Source organism: Hylobates moloch, unplaced genomic scaffold (genome assembly GCF_009828535.3).
Source record: "Hylobates moloch isolate HMO894 unplaced genomic scaffold, HMol_V3 SCAFFOLD_8, whole genome shotgun sequence".
Classification (NCBI taxonomy): domain Eukaryota; kingdom Metazoa; phylum Chordata; class Mammalia; order Primates; family Hylobatidae; genus Hylobates; species Hylobates moloch.
Window position 1 is genome coordinate 68,406,035 of NW_026652283.1, and position 25,854 is coordinate 68,431,888.

Genomic DNA, 25,854 nt, shown 5'->3' on the forward strand with positions numbered 1-25,854 from the left:
AATAAATAAAGGAAAGACGGAAGGAAGGAAAAGAGAAAGAGAGAGAGAGAGAAAGAAAGAAAGAAAGAGAAAGAGAGAAAGAAAGAGAGAAAGCAAGCAAGCAAGCAAGCAAGCTGGGCACGGTGGCTCACACCTGTAATCCCAGCACTTTGGGAGGCTGAGACATGTGGATCACGAGGTCAGGAGATCGAGACCATCCTGGCTAACACGGTGAAACCCCCATCTCTATTAAAAATACAAAAAATTAGCCGGGCGTGGTGGCAGGTGCCTGTAGTCCCAGCCACTCAGGAGGCTGAGGCAGGAGAATGGCGTGAACTCGGGAGGCGGAGCTTGCAGTGAGCCGAGATCATGCCACTGCATTCCAGCCTTGAAGACAGAGTGAGACCCTGTCAAAAAAAAAAAGAAAGAAAGAAAGAGAGAGAGAGAAAGAAAGAGAAAGAAAATTAGTGCATCCAGCATGTTGCTTCTTTGCAAAATGCCCTCCCCTGGTTTCCAGAGAAAAAGTTGAACTCCTCCCTGTGATTTACAAGGTCTCTCTGACCTATCCAGCCTTTCCCTTGTGAATTCTCTAATCTCAGCTCTTACCTCTCTTTCCTTTGCTCCATCTTTGCCCCAGCCACACTGGACTCTACTATTTGTCCAAAGTGCTGGTCCTACTTCTACATCAGGGCTTCTGCTCCTGCTGTTTTCTCTGCCTAGAATGTTCTTCCCACAGATATTGGTAGGCTCATTCCTTATCAGCTCCTTCAGATCTTTGCTCTAACGTCAGTTATCCCGGGAAAATTATAACTCCCCCAGACTTGGCACCTCTCATCCTCCTGTACTCCTTCATTTTCATCCATCGCACTCATCTGACATTTAGTTGGTACCTATTTGTTTTCTATCAAATGTAAACTCCAAGGTCAAGGATTTTCCCCTAGTGTGTTTACTGTTATGTTCCTAAAACCTGCAGTAGTACCTCAATATTAGCAGCTAGAATCATAGGCACCCAATAAATATTTGTTGTATATATGAATAAAACCCCTTCCTTAAATAACCAATCATTTAGATTCCCCGATTGCCTTTTTCACTATTTACTAATTATAAGGATCCTCGTGTCCCTTTGCGGGAGGTGCTATGAAAGTCATATTTCTCCTATAAGTTACTTGTGCCTATAAGTTAGTTGGTCATGAACTTTAAGTTGTTTTCTGGTTGGTGAAGCTGTGTTGTGCGTTTTTTCTACCCCTTTTCTCTCTGCCCATCTCGTGCAGTTTGGGAAAGAAATATTTTTCTTCATGGAGGTAAGGTACTGACCTGTTCTTGGAGGAATTCAGCCCATGACTGAAGTCTAGATAGCACTACATTTCAATGACAATAGCAATGACTAGGTTTTCTTCCAGGGTAGCTCTCATTGGTACAGTGCAATGGAGGTTGATGCCAGTGTGTATGGCTCCCTCTTCACAGTGGGAAGACGTGCAGGGCTCAGGGAGGCACTCGCTTTTGAGTGCCAGAGAAGTCTCTTCTTCCTGGATGACTGGGGCAGTATCTACAAGCCTTTTGAGAGGGAACTCCACAAGAGCTCCCCTGCCTCTTCCTTTGCCAAAAGGCAAAAGGCTCCCTGCCTTGTGCCTGGGTCTAGGTGATCTGCCAGTCACTGAATGATAGAGGCAGGTGTTTCTCTTGGAACCAGCAAGAGAAGCCTCTGGCCTTATCTTTTGACTTGGAAGAACAGGTCTGCAACTTCCTATTTTTGCAATTGTAACTTGGAACCTGAAGGTCCAAGCAGGGAAGGGGTGGACCTCTGGGGCTCCTTTTCCTTTTTTTTTTTTTTTTTTTTTTTTTTTGAGACAGAGTCTCTCACTGTCGCCCAGGCTGGAGTGCAGTGGCACGATCTCGGCTCACTGCAAGCTCCACCTCCTAGGTTCCCACCATTCTCCTGCCTCAGCCTCCTGAGTAGCTGGGACTACAGGTGCCTGCCAACACGCCTGGCTAATTTTTTTGCATTTTTAGTAGAGACGGGGTTTCACCATGTTAGCCAGGATGGTCTCGATCTCCTGACCTCGTGGTCTGCCCACCTCGGCCTCCCAAAGTGCTGGGATTACAGATGTGAGCCACTGCGCCCGGCCTTCGTTTTTTATTTCGAGGCAGGGTATTGCTCTGTCTCCCAAGCTGGAGTAGAGTGGCTCGAACATGGCTCACTGCAGTCTTGACCTCCTGGGCTCAAGTAATCCTCCCACCTCAGCCTCTCAAGTAGCTCAGTACAGGCACACGTGACCACAACTGGCTAATTTTTAAATTTTTTTTATTGAGACGGGATCTCCCCAAGTTGCCCAGGCTGGTCTCAAACTCTTGGGCTAAAGCGATCCTCCTGCTTCTGCCTCCTAAAGTGCTGGGATTATAGGCATGAGCCACTGCACTAGGCCTCCTTTTCCTATATCAGCGTTCCCTTTAGTTTCACCTTATAAGATCAGAGAGTGCACTGCCACAGCAAAATGCAGACGTCCCTCAAAGGTCGTGCTCTCTTGAAGACTTCCTCTTGTTGAGGACACCCTAACTTGTCATTATTTATTTCCATGGTTGGGAGGGGCTGTTATAAAAAATTCCTCCCCAAACTTCTGGCTGTAGCATGCTGTGTGGATTCCTAGTCTAAGGCAGCATGTATGTGTGTGTGTGTGCATGCATGTGTGTGAGCATATGCATGCTTTATGCATGTCTGTACACATAACTTGTCACTGTGATTTTAAACCAAGAATCCTGTTTCACAGGGATTTTTGTGGTTCTTTAGCTATGCATGTCTGTCCCTCTTCTTTAATCCTCTGAATGGAGCTGGGTCTGGGGAGCAGAGCCATATGAAAGGCATCCAAGATGAAAATTATATTGCAGACTTGCACATGAGTTTTGTGGTTGGGGTGGTGGTGGGGGATGTGTGCAGGCTTCCACCATTCCTCCTGTTTTTTTTATTTTTTATTTTTACCCAGTCCCTCCTTGCTTGTTTCAGCATAAGTCACAAAGTTGGTTGATGCTCTCCTGGGTTAGACTCATCCTGGATTGTTGATCTCAGTCTGGGTTTTCTTTCATATATTGGAGGGGAAACTCTTGCCTTTCCTTTCTAGGTAAAATATTTCAATATAATTGATAACCTTCTTCATTCAGCACTACCATATCAGGAGCTTGTGTTGATAATGGTGGTAGTATTACCTTGTAGCCACACAGAGCTTTTAATTTGCAAAATACCATCCTACCATTTGATGAGGACAACCCCAAAGCTAAGTTAGGCAGTGATATAATGGCAGACTTGATTTAAATCCTGGCACCCCCAAATACTAGCTGTGTAAAATTGAGCAAATTACTTAAAGCTTCATAAGTCTTTGTTTTCTTATCTGGAAAATGGGAATGAAATAGATTGCTAAATCTCAGATGAGGGACATGATCTGATTTAGGTAGTAGGATAACCCTGAGTGTTGTGCTGAAGATCAGCATAGCAGGTGACAAGAGGAAGCAAGTGGTCCGTTGAGGAAGCTGTGGAGGTAACCCAGGGAAGATATGGTGGAGGCAGGACTATAGTGGGAGCTGAGAGATAATGCAAAATGACTATCCTGGCTATTCTTTGAAGGTAGAGCAGAAATTGCTTGTTGGCAGATTGGATTTGAGATGTGGAGGATAAAGAAGTCAAAAATGAGTCCATGATGTTTGTCTTGAGCAACAGGTAAGATATAGGTGCCATCCATCAATGGAAATGGAGAGGTTGTGGTTGGAGCAGATTTGAGCCAGGGTGAGGTGGGTGGGAAAAATCAGGAATTTTCTTTTGGTTTTGTTAAGTTTGAGATTGTGATTAGAAATCCAAGTGAAGATGTTGAGTAGGTAGTTGCGTATACAAGTTAGATTCAAAAGAGCAAGCTGGGGTGGAGATAGAAATGTCAAAATCATTTAGAAAATGTATGATATTTAAAGTAATGGGACTGGATAAGATCACTAAGGGGAGTGAGTGTAGATAAAGAAGAGAACTAAACATTTCATGGTCAGGGAGATGAGGAGAAACTGGTAAGGGAGAACAAAGCAGGAGTGACCAGTGAGGTGGGAGGAAAATCAGGAGTGAGCAGTCCTGGAAGCCAAATGATTGATGATGTCCCAGCCTGCTGATGGGCTAAGTATGATGAGGGCTAAACACTGTGGAGGTCATTAGTGACCTTCACATGACAGTTTTGTTAGAAAGGGTGGGATAAGTACCTGACTGGATTGGTCTAAAAAGAGAGGAACTGGAGATAGTAAATAGAAGTAATTAAATTTTTTTTTTTCTACAAAGGCCATCAGGTAAATGAAAAGGTAGCTGGTAGAGGAAATGGAATCAAGAGAGGGGTATTTTTTTTTTCCAAAATGGGAGAAACAAGAAAAATATTGTAAAACATATCTGCAAAGAGGGAGAATATATGATATAGTTTTTGAGTAAGCATGAAATGACAAAGTTTAGCACCTAAGTGGAAGAGTTAGCCCTAGATAGGAGTGTAGGACATTCAAGACATCAAGTGGGAAGGGGTATCCCTTTGGCAAGTCAATATGAAGAGACTTGAGCAGGATTGCATTTGGCATCATGTAATTCTATCTTGACTAATTTTAATCAAAGAGAGCTTTAATTTTTCTCACGAAGAGGCAGTCAAGAAGTAGGAAGTCCAAGGAAGGTGTAACTGCTCACGAAAGTTTTCAAGAATTCAGGCTTCTTTCTTCTTTTTCTGCATTCTTAACATGTAGCTTTCATTCTCTTAGTCCCAAGATAGCTGTTTTATCTCTAAGTATTGCATTTTAATTCCAGGCAGAAAAAAAAGAGAAAAGGTAAAGAGCAAAATGTATGCACCAGCTGAGATTCTCTCATTTTATTAAGAAAATAGTAGCTTTTCTAGAGCTTTCCTCACCAATAGAATCCATGTACTACCTCACATGGCTACCCCTAGCTGCAAGGGAGGCTGGTGAGAGTTTCACTTGGGAACATAATCACCTATATTTTGGTTATAGAAGGTAGAGCATAAATGATGATTGTGTCTTCCAGTTTGAAAAAATTATTATTTTTTATTTTTAGAAAAGTATGGTAAAATACACCTAACATGAAATTTATCATCTCAACCATTATTAAGTGTATAGTTCAGTGGCATTAAGTACATTCATACTGTTGTGCTACTATCACCACTGTCTGTCCACATAAGTCTTTTTATCTTGCAAACTAAAACTCTATGCTCATCAAATAGTACCTCTTCATTTTCTTTTCCTGGAAGCAACTGTTCTACTTTCATCTCACTGAATTTGGCTACTCTAGGAACTTCCTAAGTACCATCATACTGTATTTGTCTTTTGCGACTGTCTTATTTCACTTATCATAATGTCCTCATTATGTTGTAGTGTATGTTAGAATTTTCTTCCTTTTTAAGGCTGAATAATATTCCATTGTAGGCATATACCACATTTTGTTTATCTGTTCCTCTGTCAGTGACACCTGAGCTGCTTTCACCTCTTGGCTACTGTGCATAATGCTGCTATGAACTTGGGCATACAAACATCTCCTTGAGTCCATGTTTTCGATCATTTTGGCTATATATGCAGAAGTAGTTTGCTAGATCACATGGTAATTCTATTTTTAATTTTTTTGAGGAAACTCCATACTGTATTCCACAGCATTGCACCGTTTTACATTCCCACTAACAATGCACAAGAGTTCCAATTTCTCTACATCCAACACCTGTTATTTTCTTATCTCTTTGAAAGTAGCCATTGTAAGGGGTATGGTGCCTTCCAGTTTTTAGTGGATGGAAGGAGAGTTGAAATGGAAGGATCGGGAGAGAGTTGAAGAACAAAAAGTGTTAAAAAATTGAAGGATATAAATATTTTTAAAAATCAAGAAACAAGAATTGTGTTACTTCCACTGGATCAGACTTTATTGAAACTTCTATGGAGTTCTCAAGACACCTGAAGTCTAACATGAAAGGAAGGCAACATAGTTCTATGATAAAGAGGCTGCTTTGGGGATTCAGGACCCTGAGCTTCTGTGCACAGGCTCCATTACTGCTGGATTTTGGAGTGTGTATAATGTGCCACATTCTGCTGTTACGCCAGTTTTGCCCTCTGTATAATGAATGTTAATTGAATAAGATAACAGAATTTGACCCCCTTCTCAATTATTTCAGAGCTAAGATGTTTGTACAAGATTGCATGTGCTTTGAGATCCTTGAACTAAAGGCATTCTGGAATTAAATAATCCAGAGATATTCTCCACCTGTCAGTTAGAAAGGGAAAGCCCCATAGCAGCTCCCTGTGGTTTTTATGCCACAGGGAGATTTTTACTCAGATTGTCAGTGGATTCTTTTCTTTTCTTGTTTGTCTCCCCTACAAGACTGGGTGACCCTTGAGAACAGGAGTCATATATAAGGAGGAGGATGATCATCATAGCTGTCAGTGTTTTGAACATTGTTATCTGCTAGGCAGTGCACCAGATGATTTAGGAAGGTAATAATTGGTTTTCAGAATACATTTAGTTCCTAATATAGTGCTGCTGGAAACAGCTGATTCTAGGAGCTCTTCAGCTGTGACACTATGGCTTTTAAAAAAAGTTTCTTTTTGGACATATAGCACAATGGTAATAATAAGTGAAAAGTGATGTTGACCAAAGCAAACAGGATTCATGGAGAGTTTGGTGTGGCCCCCTGCTGAGATCCCAGAATCTTTCCCATCAAAATATCACCAGTAATACCCTTGTTCTTCCTGTTATCACGCACACATGCACACACACACACACCCCAGGAAATATACATTCTTTGCAAGAGTATACATTGTATTGGCCACATGCCATCTAGCCAAGCCAAAAATTGTGGAACAATAGGAATCCGTGCCCAGAATATCAGCTAAAAATACCTCATTTCTTCTGCTCTGTTGTGTGCTGGGTATGTTTAAGAGTGTCCCAGGAGGCTAATGAGGATGAAGGGAAAGGAAAACTGACATTTTCAAAGGAAACCAAACCTTAACTCCCTAAAAGGAAAACATATATTTTCCATATGTCTGTTTTATGTTTCTTGCCATTTGTGCACGTCTGTGTGACAATATGGAAAGTCTATAAGTTGTGCCACCTTGGCTTGAGTTATTGAAATCCACACTTCCACCACAGTCTTTTGCTCTAGGGCTTGACTCATAGATACTTTTCAGGTTTCAACAAAGAAGAAGAGGGGGAGGAAAAGAAAGCTTCCAAGTAGGAGAGACTCACTGTCCCACACACAGTGCACTCATTCAGCTTGTCTGACATTGTCTACTCATTTAGTTGTTCAGAACACTGCTTAAGAGCCTGGAGTAGTACCTTTTCATCTCTCATTGGGCCATGTTATAATCTCTTTAGTTTCTTGATCATTGACTAAGTCTCAGGCTCTGTCTGATCCTCTCAGCAATCATAGCTTTCTTTGTGGTCTGGGGTAGATTATTGCCCCTTTATCGGCCTTGGTTTCTTTCCATTTGTAACATGAGGAAAGAGGTTGACTGCTCTCTTGGTGGACAGGAGGTCAGATAGCCAGGGAAGCAAGGCAAGGATAGGGATGTCTCAATACATGTCCACACAATATTCAGCAGCCTCTGTAAGAAGCAGTCATATGAGAACCAAAATGATGTGGGGAAATGGCCTGTTTCAAATATTTGCAAGATAATGTCAGCATTAACCAAATAGCAACTGTTGGCTCTGGTTGGCTAAACATGGAGCTGACAACTTCCTGAACATATGCTGGGTGTTAGGCAATGAATTTGTGTTTGGGTCAATACTCATGGCTGGTGTCAATATTGACCTTGGGTTAGGGTAGACCATAGCCATAGCGGCCTGAATGAGATGTACCCTCAGTTTCCTCTGAAGTGTTTGGCCTTTCATATTTGTTTGTTGGTGTCTTCTCCAGTAACATATGAAAGGCTGGTTGAAGTTTGATTTGATTTGTTATAATAATGAGGGACAGAGCCTTGAGATACATATAAAGTTCTATTTTTGGCTCAGTTGGCTGTCTTGAAATAAATTATCTTATATAAATATTTACATGGGCAGATACGGTAAACTGGTTTTAATAAAGGAGGTTAATGGCTACTACTTATTGATAGCAGCTAGTATGTGTCAGATACTTAAAATACACTATCTTACTTAATCTCCAAAATATCTCATAAGGTTGTTATGATCTCATTTTTAGAGATAAAGAAGCCGAGGCTCCAAGAGAGTTTGTAACTTGCTCAAGTTCTTAAAGATAGAACCAAGGTTTGAATCCAGGTTTAATCAGATGTCAAATCTGTCTTCTTCCCACAATGTCTTGCTGATTCTGGAACGGACACTTTGTGAGAACAAGAAAAGCACTTAGTCTACCATTTTGAGGTAGAAACCACCCATTGCCAGCAACATTTGTGATAGATGAAAAACCATGTGCATTACCCTGCCCTTCTTGGTGAGGCCAGTGTCTCCCGGAGCCTCTGAGACGTGCAGACATCATACTTAGCAGTTCTCGCTCCCACTCGTTCATCCCATTGTATGGTCCTCCTTATAGCTCCCCAGGAGCTGCAGGCAGACAGAGACCCTGATTGGCTCTGCCAGCCACTTATTGTTTCCCATTTTCTCACCACTGCAGAGTCTTGAGACTGTCTCCTATAGAAGATCCTGCCACTCTATTGTCCATGCAGACTTTCCCACCGCCCCAGGACCATGTGCTCAGTTGCTTATTGTGGTGTTGTTGGCTCAGCCTCAAGGACAGAGACCTTGAGCCAGCTGACAAGGTTGCTTGTGTCACTACTTCTAAGGCCACAAGCCATGCTTTTGGTTCCCAATACTTTTGAATACTCTTCTCTCACCATCTCTCCTTCAGTTTAGCCACATGGTCTCCCAGACTCCCAGCAGCAGATTTTTCCGGCAGACAGTTTTGGCTTATGGCCAATCCCTGTCTCTGCCTGGATGACCTCAGTTACCAAGTCAACATGGCACTGAATGAATGCTGCTATGCTGCCCCCTGGTGGAGAGGTGGAAACTGACTGATAAACAGATTCCTGCCTTGTTAAAGAGCTGCCCCAAACCCTCTCTTACTTTCTAAACCAGAGGGTCCATATATCTCATCAAAACTCATATCGGTGGTGCCTGGAGAAAGACAGCTGAACTGTAGTAGACTACTGTCCAAAGCTACAGATGGCTGTGACTTCTTATTTTGGTGGGGGCAAACACAGTACACTACAGTTGGCTCAAACTGGCATCAGGGTTTTTCATGGGTTTGCTTTGTCCTTCATCCTTCTGCTTTTTTGTCTATGTTGTGGAGGCTTTAAGAAGCTCTTTTTAAGGTCTGCAGGACTTTGGGATGATGTTAATGAAGATCTTAGCCTCTCTCTGGGTGGACTTCCTCAGGTCTTCCTGGGTCCAACCCTGTCCCCATTGGCTACATTTCTGCCTATATCTTGAAAAGAATGACCTGACTTGCCAGGCTCCCAAGGGAATGAGGTTCCAGCAAGATTTGTCTTGTTTCCCAATCTCTTTGGAGTCACAGTAGACTCTTGGCTGGTGGTGTTGGGTCAGAGTGTCCCCACACATTATTTGTTCCTAACCCACAACCATAGAGGGTAGGCCTCTTTCAGAAATCCCTTTGGGTATTTTGGGGTCCATGAGCTGAGTAGCCTCAAGGGATCAACTTTTTTTTTTAACTCCTGCCTTTCACCTACCTACATGTCTGCAGTGGAGTCTCAAGACCTACAAAACCATGGGCCTGTTTCGTGACCCTCTCTTGAGCTGAGGCTGCCATCTTAACTGCTTGATCTTTCTACGTGTTTCTCCTATGAAGACAGTGCTAGAGAGCATGTGAGAGAAAAATACAAAACAGGACCCATGAGTTCACCATCCCAGAGTGGTTCTGTCCTATGGAGAGAACTGAAATATGGTCAGATTCTCTTTGAGTTCATAAAATAGTTCTATTTACTCCTATCCCACAAATTTAGTTAGATAATGGATAAAAAGAATATCACACTTTCTAACACTGGGTGGGTATTCAATAAAGATTAATTCTCTTTTTCCTGTCCTCCACAAGCCCACTTCCTTTGCAGAAATATGATTTTTGGAGCTGAAATATATTCTAACAATGAAGACACTGATGTTCAGAATGGTAGGGTGATTTTCCTAAGGTTACACAACAGGCATTGAAATCCAGGAGTCCCTAGGGTGTCTCGGTGTGTTGTCATCTTGCTACCGTAATGCCTGCAGTACAGGGGTGTGCTGTTGCATCCTGAAATTCGTTGCTTCTTTGTTGATTGCCATAGACTTGTCCGCTAGTAGTTTCCCAGGCATCAAGCCTTCATATCTGCTTTTGAAACATTCTTGTCTCCTTGGTTACAGAGGAGGCTTCTCAACTCCTGTAATAAAAGCTTGAAATATAAAAATGAGAGTAAGAAATTATCCAGCCTAGTGGGTTTCCAACCTGCCTTAGGAGCAAAATGTCTTCCAATGATACTCTTCTATTAATAGAATAGATATCATGTCTTTTGGCTTTAGCTGTTTTGTATTTACATATATTTGAATGATATGGTTCTGGAAAAGACTTTGTTCAAGAATTACCATAGCAAGGCAGTGTCATGTTAAAACACTATCTGGAGACCTGAATTTAGGTGTGAATGGAGTGGGTTTCTCTGGTTGAAAATGTGTGGAGACCTAGGAAACGGAGTCATCCTTCCTCCTCAGCCTCTAAGTTCTTGACAACGCTGATCTAAGACAGAACTTTTCCATTGAGAAATGGATGATAAGATAACCAAGATTCAGGGAAAGGTGGTGGCTTTTCTGAGGTCCCTTGGAAAAGGCAGCACTTTTGAGCCCAGGTTTCTCATTCCAAGTCCCGTGTTCTTTCCCCAACACCTCACCTAGGGCAGGATAGCTGAGTTTGGTTACAAGAAATACTGCTTCGGTCCGATTTGGTGGAGAGAGGGAGAGACGCCCATGGCTTGGTGTAAGGAGCATGTTCTGCCTGCACCATGAGCAGTGTGTCTCCTTGGTTCATCTTCTGGGTCAGCACTATGCTCTGGAGATGCACTCATGCCCATGTCAAAGCAGGGAGGAGTCAGTGGAAGGGCTTATGCTGCGTACGAAGTGTTCTCTTAGAATGGAACTCACAACATTCTTTTTTTTTTTTTTTGAGTTGGAGTTTCACAATTGTTGCCCAGGCTGGAGTGCAATGGTGTGATCTCGGCTCACTGCAACCTCTGCCTCCTGGGTTCAAGCAGTTCTCCTGCCTCAGCCTCCTGAGTAGCTGAGATTACAGACATGCACCACTATGCCTGGCTAATTTTGTATTTTTAGTAGAGACAGGGTTTCACCATGTTGGCCCGGCTGGTCTCGACCTCCCGACCTCAGGTGATCCGCCTGCCTCGGCCCCCCAAAATGCTGGGATTACAGGCGTGAGCCACCGCACCTGACCAGAACTCACAAAATTCTTAAGCAACAAGAACCATGTTTGAGGCAAGAAAGAAAACTCCACAAGGGTCAAATGATAAAGGCCCAAAAAATTGCACTACACCTTATAGGTCACAAAGTACTCCATGTACATTTAATCCTCATTAGTCCAGAAATGAAGGCATCATTATTACCTTTTATATCAAAGCAAACTGAGGCAGCAAGTGATGAAGTGGTGTTCTCCCAGTCATGCTGCCTGGAAGTGGCAGAGCCCGAGAACCCAGGCTGTCTCACCAAAACTGAAAGTTATGCATCTTATAGCTTGCAGCTGTACAAGAAGAGATATAAGCAAGCATTGACTAGCATTTCAGCCAACCTCTATTTTCCTGCTTGGCAGAGTGAGTGGAAAAGGGAGAGTGAGAGGAGGTGCAGGGAGAAAGAAGAAAAGAAGATAAAGTGTAAGACAAAAGTCTCCGTGACCCTTAGCCTAAGCTAAGTGCATAGGTCTCTTCTTTGTGCTATTCCCAGCTATTTCTCTCTGCATATCCCAAACACATCCTACTGAGGTCATTTATTTAGAGTCTGCTGCCTTCCAGAGAATGTGAACTCCCTAAGGAGAGGGACAGCCTTATTTATCACGGCATCCCCAGATCTTCCCCACAGAGAGTGATCAATAGAGGAAGAACAGCACTGAGTGCTTAGTCTCTGCAGCAAGTACTGCCATGGATGCTTTTCCAGGAGGTAGATACTATTATTCCCATTTTACAGGTGAGGGAATTAAATGCAAAGAGGAGATAAGGAACCATTTGAAGAACTTTCAGGGGTAGGAGAATTTATGACATCAAGGAAAGTTGGGTGCTGTTATGTATGCCTCGATGAGCTAGACATCTCTAGAAGCCTTGTCCAGCTTGCCAGGGCACAGCTAGGCTGCCAGGCTCTGAACCCACAGTGAGGTCTCATTAGCATTCAGTGGGGGAAGTAACCATGGGGGATGCCATCCAGAGCATTAGGAAGAGACAGGCTGTGTTTTAATTATGACCTGGACTTTTGAACAAACCCTTTTCTCTGCTTGTCTGAGCCTTAGAGAAAACAACTTGTGGGAGGTGTACAGTCAGCAGCTGGGTCCACAGTGGTAGCCGTACAGCTGTGTACACATCTGGCACACAGGTGGTGGACCACATGCACCTTTTCTCCTTGAATTACTCTGGAGTTAGTGAAGGTAACAGGAGTCAAGGTAGCAAGACGAAGTTGATCTGGTTTGAACCCAGAAAGGGAGGGAAAAACAGAAGGAGAGAAGAAAAAAACAGGACTGCCCCGCTCTTCCTGGTCTGTAATCCCCAGTGACCATGACCATTTCAGGATTTGAGCCCAGACAACTCCCGCCACTTCCTCTAGCCACTCCTGAGTCAACATGGTGGGCTTTCTTTGTTGAGCTCACTCCAACCCTCCCTTCTCCAACTTGGGGGAAATTTTTGGAGTGGGGGATGAAATTAAGAAAGCAAGAAAAAGAGGAGGAGATTAGCAGGGTGGAAGTTAGACAAGCACAGATGCTACCACCTGCTGTTGCAGCTTCTCAAGTGCTTGTTGACTCCCTGGGAGCATTTGCCTCGAGTCTGTTTAACAGTTAATTCCAGGGGAAGGGGAGGAGAAGGAGGGCTTGGGGACAAAGGGCCTTTGACCAGCTCCTGGGAAAGCATTGATTAGTTTGCTCAGGTTGGCAAACAGCAACCGGGGACTTGGGGCCCAGGGATGAACTGGATGGATTTTCTGCCCAATGACAGCATCCAGCATAGGGGAGAGGGAGTCAAGGCAAATAGTCAAAGGACTGATGTGCCAGAGGTTTAGACATGGAGAGAAAAACCACACTGGGCGAGAGGGCAGGGGAAGGGCAGCTGAAACCTGGAGTTCCAGGCTCTACCATACCTGTTAGTGATAAACGAGCCATTCCAACCCCTTGGACTATCCCCCAATTTCACTTCCTTTCTGAAGCTGAGAGGCAGAGGAGAAGCATATCAAGATAGGTTATTCTGAGGTGCTTCTGATGACCAAGGGCAAGGAGGACTGGTGTGGTGCTTCCAGGCAGCTGTTGAAAGTAAGACAGCACATGCACTTCCAATCCTGCAGCCTGGCCTCTGTCCCAGGAGGCTGTTTCCTGAGAGGTGGCTTCATCATCTTTTCCAAGCCTTGCCTTTCTTCACTCAAAGAATTAGAATGGCCCTCTTTTTTTGTGTCAACCTGTGAGTAATGCCTCCCTGGGAACTTCTCCTTAGCTTCCCCTTCATTCCACCCTCAAAACTCTTGTCTTCTTCCAGGAAGCTTCCAAGATAAACACACAGTGCACATATATTGACTTAGAATCATAAACCAGCACAATTTAGAGTGGGGAGGTGATTAAGTATTATAATTATATATACTATAGCTTTATGCCATTCTATTTTATATTCATGGGACATTGCTTTGTATTGTTCTTACATCCTGTTTCCTAAAGGTAAATCCCTAAAGGTAGATATGATTTATCTATTCATTTATGTGTTTGTTTACTGTCTCTCCCACTAGCATGTGAGCTACATGAGGTCAAGGATTTGTCTGTCTTGTATCCTCTTGTGCCTACAACAATGCCTACCACATAACAGACACTCAGTATATACTTGCTTATGTACATGAATGCTGTTGGGATGTCCCTATAAAGACACAGAGTTTGGTATATTTCAGGGTGCATAGTGGATGCTTCTGAATAAATAAAAGAATGAATGAAAAGAATAAATGATTGAATGAGTTCACAAATGAGATTTTGAGTGAATTGATTGTCAACCCTTAGGCCATCATGGTAGTTGGCGTGTCTATAGGAAAATGCTCTTCAGTTGTTCATGTTTTGTTAGTTCCTGCAAGGGTGGGGCTCATTAGCAGAGCAAGGTGGCCTCAGCTCCCTGGATAGGCTCTGAGTCAGCTCATATCTAGCTTTATAAAGAAGAGAGTGGTGTGGAGTTTTATCTGCTCTCTCTGGCCATTCTGTGCCCACTTGACTTTCTCTCCTGTACACCATCTGACCCTTCCATGTCTACTGACTCCTCTGTCATGTGGGGATAAACAGAGTGTTTTTGAAAGTATTTTCCCCTCTATTTTGCTACTACTTTAAAAAAGAAAAAAACCTCTTTATTTTGGAAATAGTAAAATGAATGCTATAGTGAATGAATCCCAGATATATTCTTAGGGTATATTGTCTCTGTGCTTATGCCAAAGTTTTGACAAATGCAATTATGGTACCATCAAGCAATTTTAAAAAGAAAAAAGAAACAGAGGGATCTGCTTTAAATTTTAGTTTTTTCATAGGTTGCCCTGAACTGTTATTTCTCTGGAGTGACAAGGAAGAGAAGAGAGACATCTTTATTGGATATCTATTATGTGTCAGCTCCTATGCTAGGCTGTTTATATATATTATGTTATTTCAGAGAGAGGGTGAACAAATTAGATCCATGAGTCAAACAAAATCAACTTTCACTGAGTACCCACCATGTGTGAGAGTATATAAATATCCCATAGGCCTTGTTCTTGAAATAGGAGCTGTTGACAAGATAAGTTATAAACTTGGGAAAAGTAAAATAATAAGGCAAGAGTAAGATAATATTTTGAGCCAGCAATTGCAAGCACTGATGGCAGAATTTTTGTAGCTGGAGGAGACTGGCCTAACATCTTAACAACAGACAGAAAAAAGGAAATATGAAGGGGCGGGCTAAACAACCTGCCCAAGATTTTGCATGGTTATCTGTAGAGCTGGCAACAGAGCCCAGGCCTCCAGTGCCCACCACTTTTCATATTGTAGTTTTGAGACATCTCCGGATAACTGTGGAATGACCCACAGAGATAGTTCCTGGTATCATCATTCAAAGGAGGGGCAGTCACTTTAGGCTGGGGGGCACAGATCAGGGCAGGATTCAAGGAGAAGATGGAAGCTGCTGTGTCCTGAAGGGTGGTTTGGGTTCAGATAAATTAAACAGGAAAGGAAGGCTTTCTAGGATGGGGAAATGGCATAAACAGGCCCAGAGGTAGGAAATGAGTAATTTTGTATACTGGAGTCTTGGCATTATCATTACCTGCCAGCTCTGACCACCAGGACCCTGGGAGCCATGCCCCATGCTTTCCTATCTCCCAGCTGTAGGCTCTGCCCCCTTCTTTCTGTCTTACCTCTGCTGTATGAGTCCTGACCCTGATAATTTCTCAGCTGCTCACTCATCTCACTACCTCCATTTCCATTCCACTTTTCATACAGCCAAGAGTTCCTTTTCCAGAACTTGGATATTACTATGTTAAAAAACCATTCAAGCCTGGAGCAGTGGCTCATGCCTGTAATCCTAGCACTTTGGGAGGCCAAGGTGGGAGGATCACTTGAGGTCAGGAGTTCAAGACCAGCCTGACCAGCGTGGTGAAACCTCATCTCTACTAAAATTACAAAAATTAGCTGGGCGTGGTGACATGAACCTTTAATCCCAGCTACTCAGGAGGCTGAGGCAGGAGAATCGCTTGAACCCAAGAGGCAGACATTGCAGTGAGCCAAGATCACGCCACTGCCTTCCAGCTTGGGCTACAAAGTGAGACTCTGTAAACCATTCAAATCCCAATTGCTTGCCAGATGATGTCCACCTATGTTGTGATTGGTCATGACTTAACCTGTCACCTTCTGGAGGTACACCCCTTTGTGCCTGCCAGCCTGCCTTCCTTACTGTCTTTTGTTTGATTTAGATGTATTGAATACATACTAAATGCACCCCCCACTCACTCCCTGCAGGTTAGTTGTTTTCCCCTCTGTATTGCCACAGCCCTCTACTTTAATTATTTGGATATGTCTGTTTCTTCCATTAGCCTGAACTCAATTCTGAGAGGGATTTTCCTTTATTCATCTTCACATCACTAGCACTTACTGCTTTTGGCTTGGCATATATAATAGATAGTCTAACTGTTGTGTTGAAAATAAATGAAAGAAGAGTTAAGTCTTGAGAGATAGGCTGAATCTATTGAATATCAGGCTGGGAAGTTGGGATGCAGCTTCTCAAAAACTAGATTACACATCTAAGCTCTTACACACCTCAAGAGCTTATTAAGAATTCACAATCTGGGGCACATCCTTTTATACGCTGATAGGAGTGGGCCTGGACATTTTTGTTATTGTTGATTTAAATAATTTAAATAATAAGCTCCCCCAGGGATTCTGAACAGCCTGCCTGGCGCCAGTCTGTAGATCAACCTTTGAAAGTACTGTGTCATGAACCACAGCAAATACATCCTGGGCATTAACTCGGATACTCCTCTTTTGTTTTTAATTTTTAATTTTATTTTAAGTTCTGGGGTACATGTGCAGGATGTGCAGGTTTGTTACATAGGTAAACGTGTGCCATGATGGTTTGCTGCACTTACCAGCCCATCTAGGTATTAAGCCCAGTATGCATTAACTGTTTTTCCTAATGCTCTCCCTTCCCCCACCCTACCCCCTGACAGGCCCCAGAGTGTGTTGTTCCCCTCCCTGTGTCCATGTGTTCCCATTGTTCAGCTCCCACTTATAAGTGAGAACAAGCCGTGATGGGTTTTCTGTTCCTGCATTAGTTTGCTGAGGATAATAGCTTCCAGCTCCAATCATGTGCCTGAAAAGGACATGATCTTGTTCCTTTTTATGGCTGCATAGTATTCCATGGTGTATATATACCACATTTCCTTTATCCAGTCAGACACCCTTCTTAAGCCTTTGAATGACTCAACTGAATGCTTCAATTCAATCTCCTTAGGGAATAAATAACCTGGATTTAAAGTACATTTCATTCTAACATTCATATCCTAGTTCTTGAAGTTCCTTTTGCTGTTGACTTCAGGGGAGACACATAGGGAATAAATAACCTGGATTTAAAGTACATTCCATTCTAACATTCATATCCCAGTTCTTGAAGTTCCTTTTGCTGTTGACTTCAGGGGAGACCCAGGACCAAGCCAGATTGTACTCATGGTGCATGTACTTCCTTTTTCCCTGCTGCCAGGCTGTTTGCTGTTAAATGTGGGGGCTGCTTCGAGGCCATCGCTCCCAATGAGTTTGTTATGCGGGCCCAGAAGAGTGTATACCACCTGAGCTGCTTCTGCTGCTGTGTCTGCGAGCGACAGCTTCAGAAGGGTGATGAGTTTGTCCTGAAGGAGGGGCAGCTGCTCTGCAAAGGGGACTATGAGAAGGAGCGAGAGTTGCTCAGCCTGGTGAGCCCAGCAGCCTCAGACTCAGGTGAGTGCCAGGTGGTGGGCAGGGCTGTGGTGGGGTGGGTAGAGTGGAGTTGGGTGGCTGTCTGCATTGTTTTTTCCCTAGATGGCCAGCCTCCAGGGCAGCCTAGCTCCATGGCAAGGCAGTTCTGTGTATTTCAGGAACTTTCTTTGTAAGCTCAGAGTAATCTCTTATCAGTCAGCGATTACCATGATGAGGCGCATAACAAATTACCCTCAAATTCCATGGCATACAACCATAAACACTTCACACACACACACACAAATGTCTGGGTTAACTGGAGTTAACTGGACTTTGCTTCAGGCTTCCAGTTAGCTGGAGTCTGCTGATCTCAACTGAGCTTAGCTCCAGGCTGTAGACAATGTTTAGGTATACTCTGTGCCATTCATTCCAGGATCCAGGTTTGAGGAGCAGCAGCTGCAGGGCATGATCTTCTGACAGTGGTAAAAGTGCAAGAAGGCATGCCCAACCACAGAGCACATTTCAAGCTTCTGCACACATCATGTCTGCTAATATTCCATGGGCCAAAGCAAATGACAATATCAAATCCAAAGTCAACAGGAGTAGAAATATACTCCATGCACCACAAACCCTTGCCCAGGTATAGATACATAATACTATTAAAGAGAATGATGGATTGGAACCAATAATTCAGTCTACCACAATCACCGAACTGCCCTAAGCTTTTGTTTCCTCATTTGTCAAGTGGGAAAGATGGAATCTATCTAAGGCTTGGCAGGTCACATAAAGAAAGGCACTAGAATGATTTTGTTCTTTCTCCTCACCACCCGCTCAACCCTCCCTCTTACTGCCTTGAGGGTTGGCGAAAGAGAGGAGACAGGAGAGGTTCAGAGATTTTATAGGGCAGTTTTCACAAGGTCAGATAAATTACATCAAATTAACACTGACTACATTAAACATGGAATGCCTTTTTGGAGTGTTGGTCCCCACAGCTCAGCATTCATCTTATCCATAGGAATCTGTGAGATCCAATTAGGTAAAATCCATGTGACCTTACTAGTTCTTGCCATTGCCGATTCCAGTCCATTTCCAAGCCCCCTGTAACCTCACTCTATCCATCCCTTTGGCCTCTTTGGGAGTTTCTGATCACTCCCACCCTTCACTCCAGCCTTACTAGGCCCTAGCACCTGTCAGTGTCTCACCTACTCTCTAATCTTAAAAGTCTATTCCCTTTCAGCCTCTTTCCCTCTCTCTTTTGTCCTGCTAGCTTATCCTTTAAGCTTCCCTGTAAAGGCAACTTTATGGGGAAGGTCTCTTAATCCCTCATGCTGGATGAGTTTACCCTTAATTTCTCCTACTGGGATATTTACTTCATTGTAGTTACATGTTTGATTGTTTCTTATTCTTTTCAGAGTGCTAAACTCTGTGAAGGACAGTGTATGTCTTATTTACCACTATATTCCCAGGCCTAGCACAGGCTGGGACACTGGGTGCTTGATAAACTCTTTGTTAAAGAGTGAATAAACACATGAAGAGAAAGCATTATGGCATGGTGCTTAAGTGCAAAAGCTTTGGAGACAGACAGGTGGGGTGCCTTAGCCAGGTTATATCACTATATCTCTGTGACTTTGGGCAAATTTTGGAATCTCTCTAAGCCTCAATCTCCACAGCTATAAAATGGTGATGATCATACCTATTAATAGGTTTATTGTTGGAGAATGAGAGAGAATGCATATAAAAAGCCTGTTGTTCAATAAATGTGGGTGCTTAACATCCACTAGTCAGTGTTAGCATCTTTGTGGCAGCCGTGTTCTGCTCCCTTTACTTCCAGGTTTGTTCTTACCTGACCTTGCTTGCAGCCTTAAGAAAGCGGGCATCTACTGGTCTTATCGTCCTTAGGTTTTCCTGGATTTATTTTGATTTGAGGGAAATTTCTCCTTGTCAGGAACACTGGCACTAACATATGGAGTATCTTCTTCAGGGGTAGTTGGGTCCATTCTAATGGATATACACTTGGTATAAAAAGGTCAACTTACCCTGTCATTTTCCTCCAGGTATCTTGCTGTGTCCACCCTCTTAGGCTTCCTCCTCAAAATCCTGTAGAATTTCGAATTTCCCAAGGGCTTAGGTGTTATGGTGATCAGAATATAGCATCACCATAGAAAGATGTGTATACCCAGAGGGACATACCGTGCTTTCTCACATGGAAATAAATGCTGTGGTCTAGCCTTTCCTGATAAACATTTGTCTAGAGGCTTAATCACTAAGTTATGCAGTTGGACCTGTGTTAAAGGTTTACAGATTTTACTTCACTAGAAAATCAATAAGAGGCATTAGTGGATTGGCTCCATGCCCCTACCCCTGCAAAAAAAAAAAAAAAAAAGCAATAGAAAAAGCTGATCTGATCTAAGTAACATTTACAGATTAATAGAATTATAATGCTCAGTGCCAGGGAACTGCAACAGGTTCACTTTCTGATCCCATTTTCAGCAATATGTTCAGTTATGGAAATTTCTCTTTGAGGCCGATATTTACATATTGGAGCTTTTCAGTTTATTCATTCATGTATTCATTCAGTAGACATATCTTGAGTGCTTGTGTCATGCCAGGCACAGAGTCAAAATATGAATGACAAGAATGATGTGGGGATGAGGAGGTCTCAAAACCGTATCAAATGAAGGAATTGTGTATGTTTAGGATAGAGAAGTCAAGACTGAATGAGGACATAATTGTTGCCTTCAAATGATTAGATCAGACCTATTTTTTTCCAGTTTCAGAAAACAGAATTAGAATTTATTCATTTAATTATTCAACAAAATTACTGAGTGTTTACACTTTAGATAGAAAGGTACAGGGAAGTAATTTTTGATTTAACACAGGAAATGCTAGAATGTCGTTCTAATTATTAAATCTAACAAAGAGTAAAACTACTCAAGAGATAGCATTCCCCATTCATTGAAAGTAATATTGATGAGGTGGGAGGGGAGGGTAGACCTAGAAGACCTCTGTTATCCCTTTCAACTCTAAAAATCTATAATTATTGTTGTAGTTTTAAATGAAGTGACATTAAAGTCTCAACCAGAATCAAATATCTTATCTGGACTACTCATTTCATCAATTATATCAATGCTGCCTGTCTTGTATCATAAAATTTTTTGTGTGCCAAAGCTTGCCTCTCTACTGAGAGGACAAACTTCTAGAGACCAGGGTTGTAGCTTTTGGTTCCTTTGTTTCCTTAACAAAGCTTAGCATGATGCCAAGAGAAGAGTAAGTGATCAATAAGTACCTAATGAGTTGAAGTAAATCCTCATGGAATGAAGTCCACCTCATTGTTAACAGAAAGCAAACAACTTTAGGATCTGCCTCAGTATAAATACAGTTTATCCTCTGGTTTCTGTCTTGAGCACCTTACATATATATTGTAGGTGTTTGATAAGTGTTTGTTGAGTGAATGACTGATCTAGTATCCTTAACCTTTTTATCAATGACTTGGATGAAGACACAGAAGCCAGGTTTATTTGGTTTACAGATGACACAAACCTGGCAGGGAAGGCTGGTGTGGCAGTGGATACTCTCAATGTTCAAAAAGATTTTGACAAGCTAGCAGAACCACACAAAGACAGCAAGATGAAATCTAACCATTGTCTACCAAAATTCAATTTTAATTGTATGAAAAGGTACCTGTTTTGAGGGAATTCCACATGGGGTTATAGTTGGCAATAAAGCCAATAGGAGCCAAAAAGACATGCCGCATTAATAGAACTACAGTGTCCCTAATATGTAATTAGAGTTTCATTTTTTTTTTTTTTGCCCTGGTCAGAGCACATTTAGAATATGTGGGCTAATTTTAAATGATGCATTTGAGGAAGTCATTGACGAACCAGAGAGAATCTTGAGGAGAGTAATTAGCTTGTTAAATCATAAATAATTAAAGAGACTCAGTATATTAAGTAAAAATAAGGCCAAGGAACATATGAGAATCACACCCAAGGTTGCCGACCCATGTACTGGGGAAGAAATGACAGATTTTGGTTCAACGTAGGGTAGAACTGTGTCTGATAAAGGGTCAAACTGGATTGCCTTTATGGGAAATAAACTGCTTGTCCCTTAACATTTTAATTGCAGTTGGTGGAAGACTGCGTCAATGACCTCTAGGGTGGCTTACATCTAGGATTCTAGAGAGAGGAAGGAGGGAGGGGGGCAAAGGTTGAAAAACTAACTCTTGGGTACTGTGCTCATTACTTGGGTGATCAGATCACTTGTACCCCATACCTCAGCATCATGCAGTATACCCATGTAAAAAACCTGCACGTTCATGCCCTGCATCTAAAATAGAAGTTGAAATTATTTTTTTAAAAAGAATCTATGGTTCTGTGATGCTGACTGATCTTACACAAAAGCATGTGACACGTTCACAGCTACACGGGATACCAAACTCAGGACATCTGCAACTGCTGTGTGCCCTTTTCTGGTGTGGCCCAGCCTTTTTGTCCTGGTGCCTGCTTTGCTGATGGCCTTGAAGCAGCCTCCCAAGCAGATGAATGGAATTTGTAGCCAGAGTCAGATGATTTTTTTTTTTTTTTTGACATTGGGCAACTTGGATGCCCAAGGTCTCCAGGAGAGACCCCCAACATTTAAAAACTTCTAGAGAAGTGTCTAGAAGTGCTCTTCTCCTTCACCAGAGAATCACGGGCTCTTGAGATTGGTAGACACTTTGGAGTTTATCCAGTCCAAGTTCCCATCAGATGCTTATCCAGTCTCTACTTAAGCATTTCCTACCATGGAGAACTAAAGAGATAGAGGGGAAAAATAAAAAATTGCTTTTTCTCCTCTCTACTCTCCACTCCACATAACACTTCTGACACCAGCTGTGTAGGGGTTTTCCCCACATACCAAGCAATTCTCCAGTGGACACCAGCTGGGTATCCCTTAATTCAATTTAATTCTGACACTGTCTACCTAGAGGTAACATCAGATCCCACAGGTTAAGAGCTTGATCCCACAAGACTGCCAGACCCCACCCCACTTAAGAGGCCAATCAATCACAAGTAGTAGGTTGTCAGCTATATTTCTAACTCACTGGCTATAAATTGGGGATCCTAGGACCTCATCTTCAGGTTCACTAAATTTTCTAGAGCAGCTCACACTTTACTTACATTTACTCATTTACCACAAAGGATGTTTTAAAGGATACAGATGAACAGACAGGTGAAGAAATTCATAGGGCAAGGTATAGGGGAAGGGGTGCAGAGCTTCCATGCTCTCTCTGGATGCACCCCTCCAGGAACCTCCACATTTCAGCTATCCAGAAGTTCCCTAACTTTGTCCTTCTGAGTTTTTGCGGAAGTTTTATTGCATAGGCAATGACTGATTACATCATTACCCATTGGTGGTCAGCTTAACCTTCAGCCTCTCTCCCCTCCCCAGAGGTGAAGGATTAGGGATTAGGGGCTGGGGCTGAAAGTCCCAACCTTCCAATCATGCCTTGGCCTTTCCAATGACCAGCCCCCATCCTGAAATAACCTAGGGGCTCCCAGCTACCATTAGCCAACAAAAGATACTCTTATCACTATGGAGTGTTCAAGGATTTTAGTAGCTTTTTGTCAAGAAACTAGATGAAAACCAAATATATATTTCACAATATCACAGGAGCCCTTGACTTCAATTCTGGGGGTAAATTGTCAGAATTGTTACATTGAATTCCAACATCGGTCTTCGTATGTAAACTCAAACCATGGTCTTGGCTGTACTTTCGGGAACTCACAAAGTAAGTGTTTCCTCTACATGGGGCAACCCTTCAAGTTCAAGACAGAAATGCTCCCTAAGATGTAAGATATTTTCTAAGTTTTGTCTTTTCCTTCTAGTTCTTCCTCATTATTCTTTTTTTTTTTTTTTTTTGAGACGGAGTCTCGCTCTGTCGCCCAGACTGGAGTGCAGTGGCGCAATCTCGGCTCACTGCAAGCTCCGCCTCCCGGGTTCACGCCATTCTCCTGCCTCAGCCTCTCCGAGTAGCTGGGACTACAGGCGCCCACCACGACGCCCGGCTAATTTTTTGTATTTTTAGTAGAGACGGGGTTTCACCGTGGTCTCGATCTCCTGACCTCGTGATTCGCCCGCCTCGGCCTCCCAAAGTGCTGGGATTACAAGCTTGAGCCACCGCGCCCGGCCCTCATTATTCTAACTAGCAATCATGACAGACTTTCTGTTTTCTATCTATGAAAATACTACGATCTTTTTCAAAGGTACAACCAAGAAGGGGATACAGTTTTCCTTATGTGGTTTGAACCAGCACAGTGTTATTACTGCCTGTCGTAGATATTATGTTCTGTTGATGTAGCCCATGATTTCATTAGCTTTTTCGACCTGGGGGTGGAGGCAGGGGCTTGGGGCCTGGCTGTGGGTAACCATGGCTTCTGGTTGGTCCATGTTGCATTTCTTACTTATCTACCCCTCTTATCTTTACATTTTCTTTTAAAATCAGAAGTCACCTGAGAGTGTCCTGTGAAGCAGTTTTTAAAAACTTTTAAAAATAAAAACATTTTTTAAATTTACAAAACAGTTGCAAAATAGGACAGAAGTTTCCATATACCGTTCATTCAGCTTCCTATAATGCTAACATTTTACATAACTATGGTACACTTATCAAAACTAAGAAATTAACATTGGTATAACACTCAACTAAACGATAGACATTATCCCAATTCATGAAATTTTTTCATTAATGACTTTATCCATTCCAGAATTGAATCCAGTACATCATGCTGCAATTAGTTGTTTTATGGTTTTTTTTGTTTTGTTTTTGTTTTTTTGAGATGGAGTTTCGCTCTGTTGTCCAGGCTGGAGTGCAGTGGCGCAATCTCGGCTCACTGCAAGCGCCACCTGCTGGGTTCATGCCATTCTCCTGCCTCAGCCTCCCAAGTAGCTGGGACTACAGGCACCCGCCTAAATTTTATCTTTACATTTTCTTTTACAATCAGAAGTCACCTGAGAAAAAATTAGCCCGGCTAATTTTTTTTTTTTTTGTATTTTTAGTAGAGACGGGGTTTCACCATGTTAGGCAGGATGGTCTTGATCTCCTGACCTCATGATCTGCCTGACTCGGCCTCCCAAAGTGCTGGGATGCAATTAGTTTTATGTTAAATTGCCTTCCTTTTTTCTTCATTTTTGGAATCACTGAAAAATGTTGAGTCAGAATTTCGTTTTGCTATCTCAAACAATATCTTTATTTCCTTTTAGTGTCTTTCATCATAGGATCCAAAAGCTTTTTTTTTTTTTTTTTGCTTTTTTATTTATTATTTAAAATTTTTTCTTCCTGAAGACCAGCTTGCATTTTAGATTATGCCTAGGATTTATTCCTTGGCTAAAACAAGGCTCTTTTAGGTGCTCTGCTTTTGTAGAGGGATTTTCCCAGAGGAAGCCTGGTTGTGAAGTCCCTGTCATGAGGGCCTCTTTCTGCAAAGAATGTTTTATGTTTTGGATTAACGCAGCAGTTCCATAGCTTCCGTTTATTGGGCAGTCTGAACTGCTCTGTGAGGCTTATGCTGCTTCACTCCTTGTGTTCTGCATTCATCTGGCCCTAACATGGTGCCTGGCATGCAATAGGCACTCAGTAAATGTTTGCTTATTGTGTGAATAAATTCACTTTGTCCTGTTCATATTGGCCTCTGATGTCCTTGGCAAAGAAGCATCAACTTCCAGTGTAACTTTCCTTCTCACTGAAGCCAGAAAGAAGATTCCTCACATCTGCTGGAGTCTGTGAATGCTTCTTCCTCCTAATTTTCTGTGGGATATAGGATGTTTTGATTTGGAAGATCCAAATGCCTCGCTTGCCACTCTCATTGTGTAATACGTCTCTTTCTCCTCTTCTGGGTCATGCTCTCCACTGCTGGTATTTAGACATTTGTCTTAATTTCCTTCTACAACCTTAAAACTGTTTTTTTTTTCAATTCATTACAAAAGTATTTCATCTACTTTGTCTTGGAAATCTTCTTGTTCTCCCATAAATTAGACTAGAGAAGGAGCAGTTAACTCACAAATTCTAAAAAATACCTAACTCTTCTCTGGGATTATTCTTGTCAGTTCATTGTCCTGAATTTTACAATGAAGGATAGAAAAGGTCAGCAGGAGTTATGAGGAAGTCTCATCCTCCATATTGTAGTGCATGAATCTAAAGCTAGACAGGTCTTTGATGCTTTCCCTACACTCACAAGCAGTGTGACTTTGAGCTAGCCACTTCTCCTCTCCAGGACTCTATTTC

General features: G+C 42.5%; 1 protein-coding gene across 2 annotated transcripts in view; it reads left to right on the forward strand.

The window, feature by feature from the left end:
* The window catches only part of LMX1A (LIM homeobox transcription factor 1 alpha), a 154,352-nt gene that overhangs the window by 89,300 nt on the left and 39,198 nt on the right, over positions 1 to 25,854 (forward strand). For both annotated transcript variants that reach the window (XM_032159107.1, XM_032159109.2), the window contains exon 4: positions 17,407 to 17,639. In XM_032159107.1, coding sequence (XP_032014998.1) covers positions 17,407 to 17,639 — 233 coding nt within the window. The remainder of the gene's footprint in view (positions 1 to 17,406; positions 17,640 to 25,854) is intronic.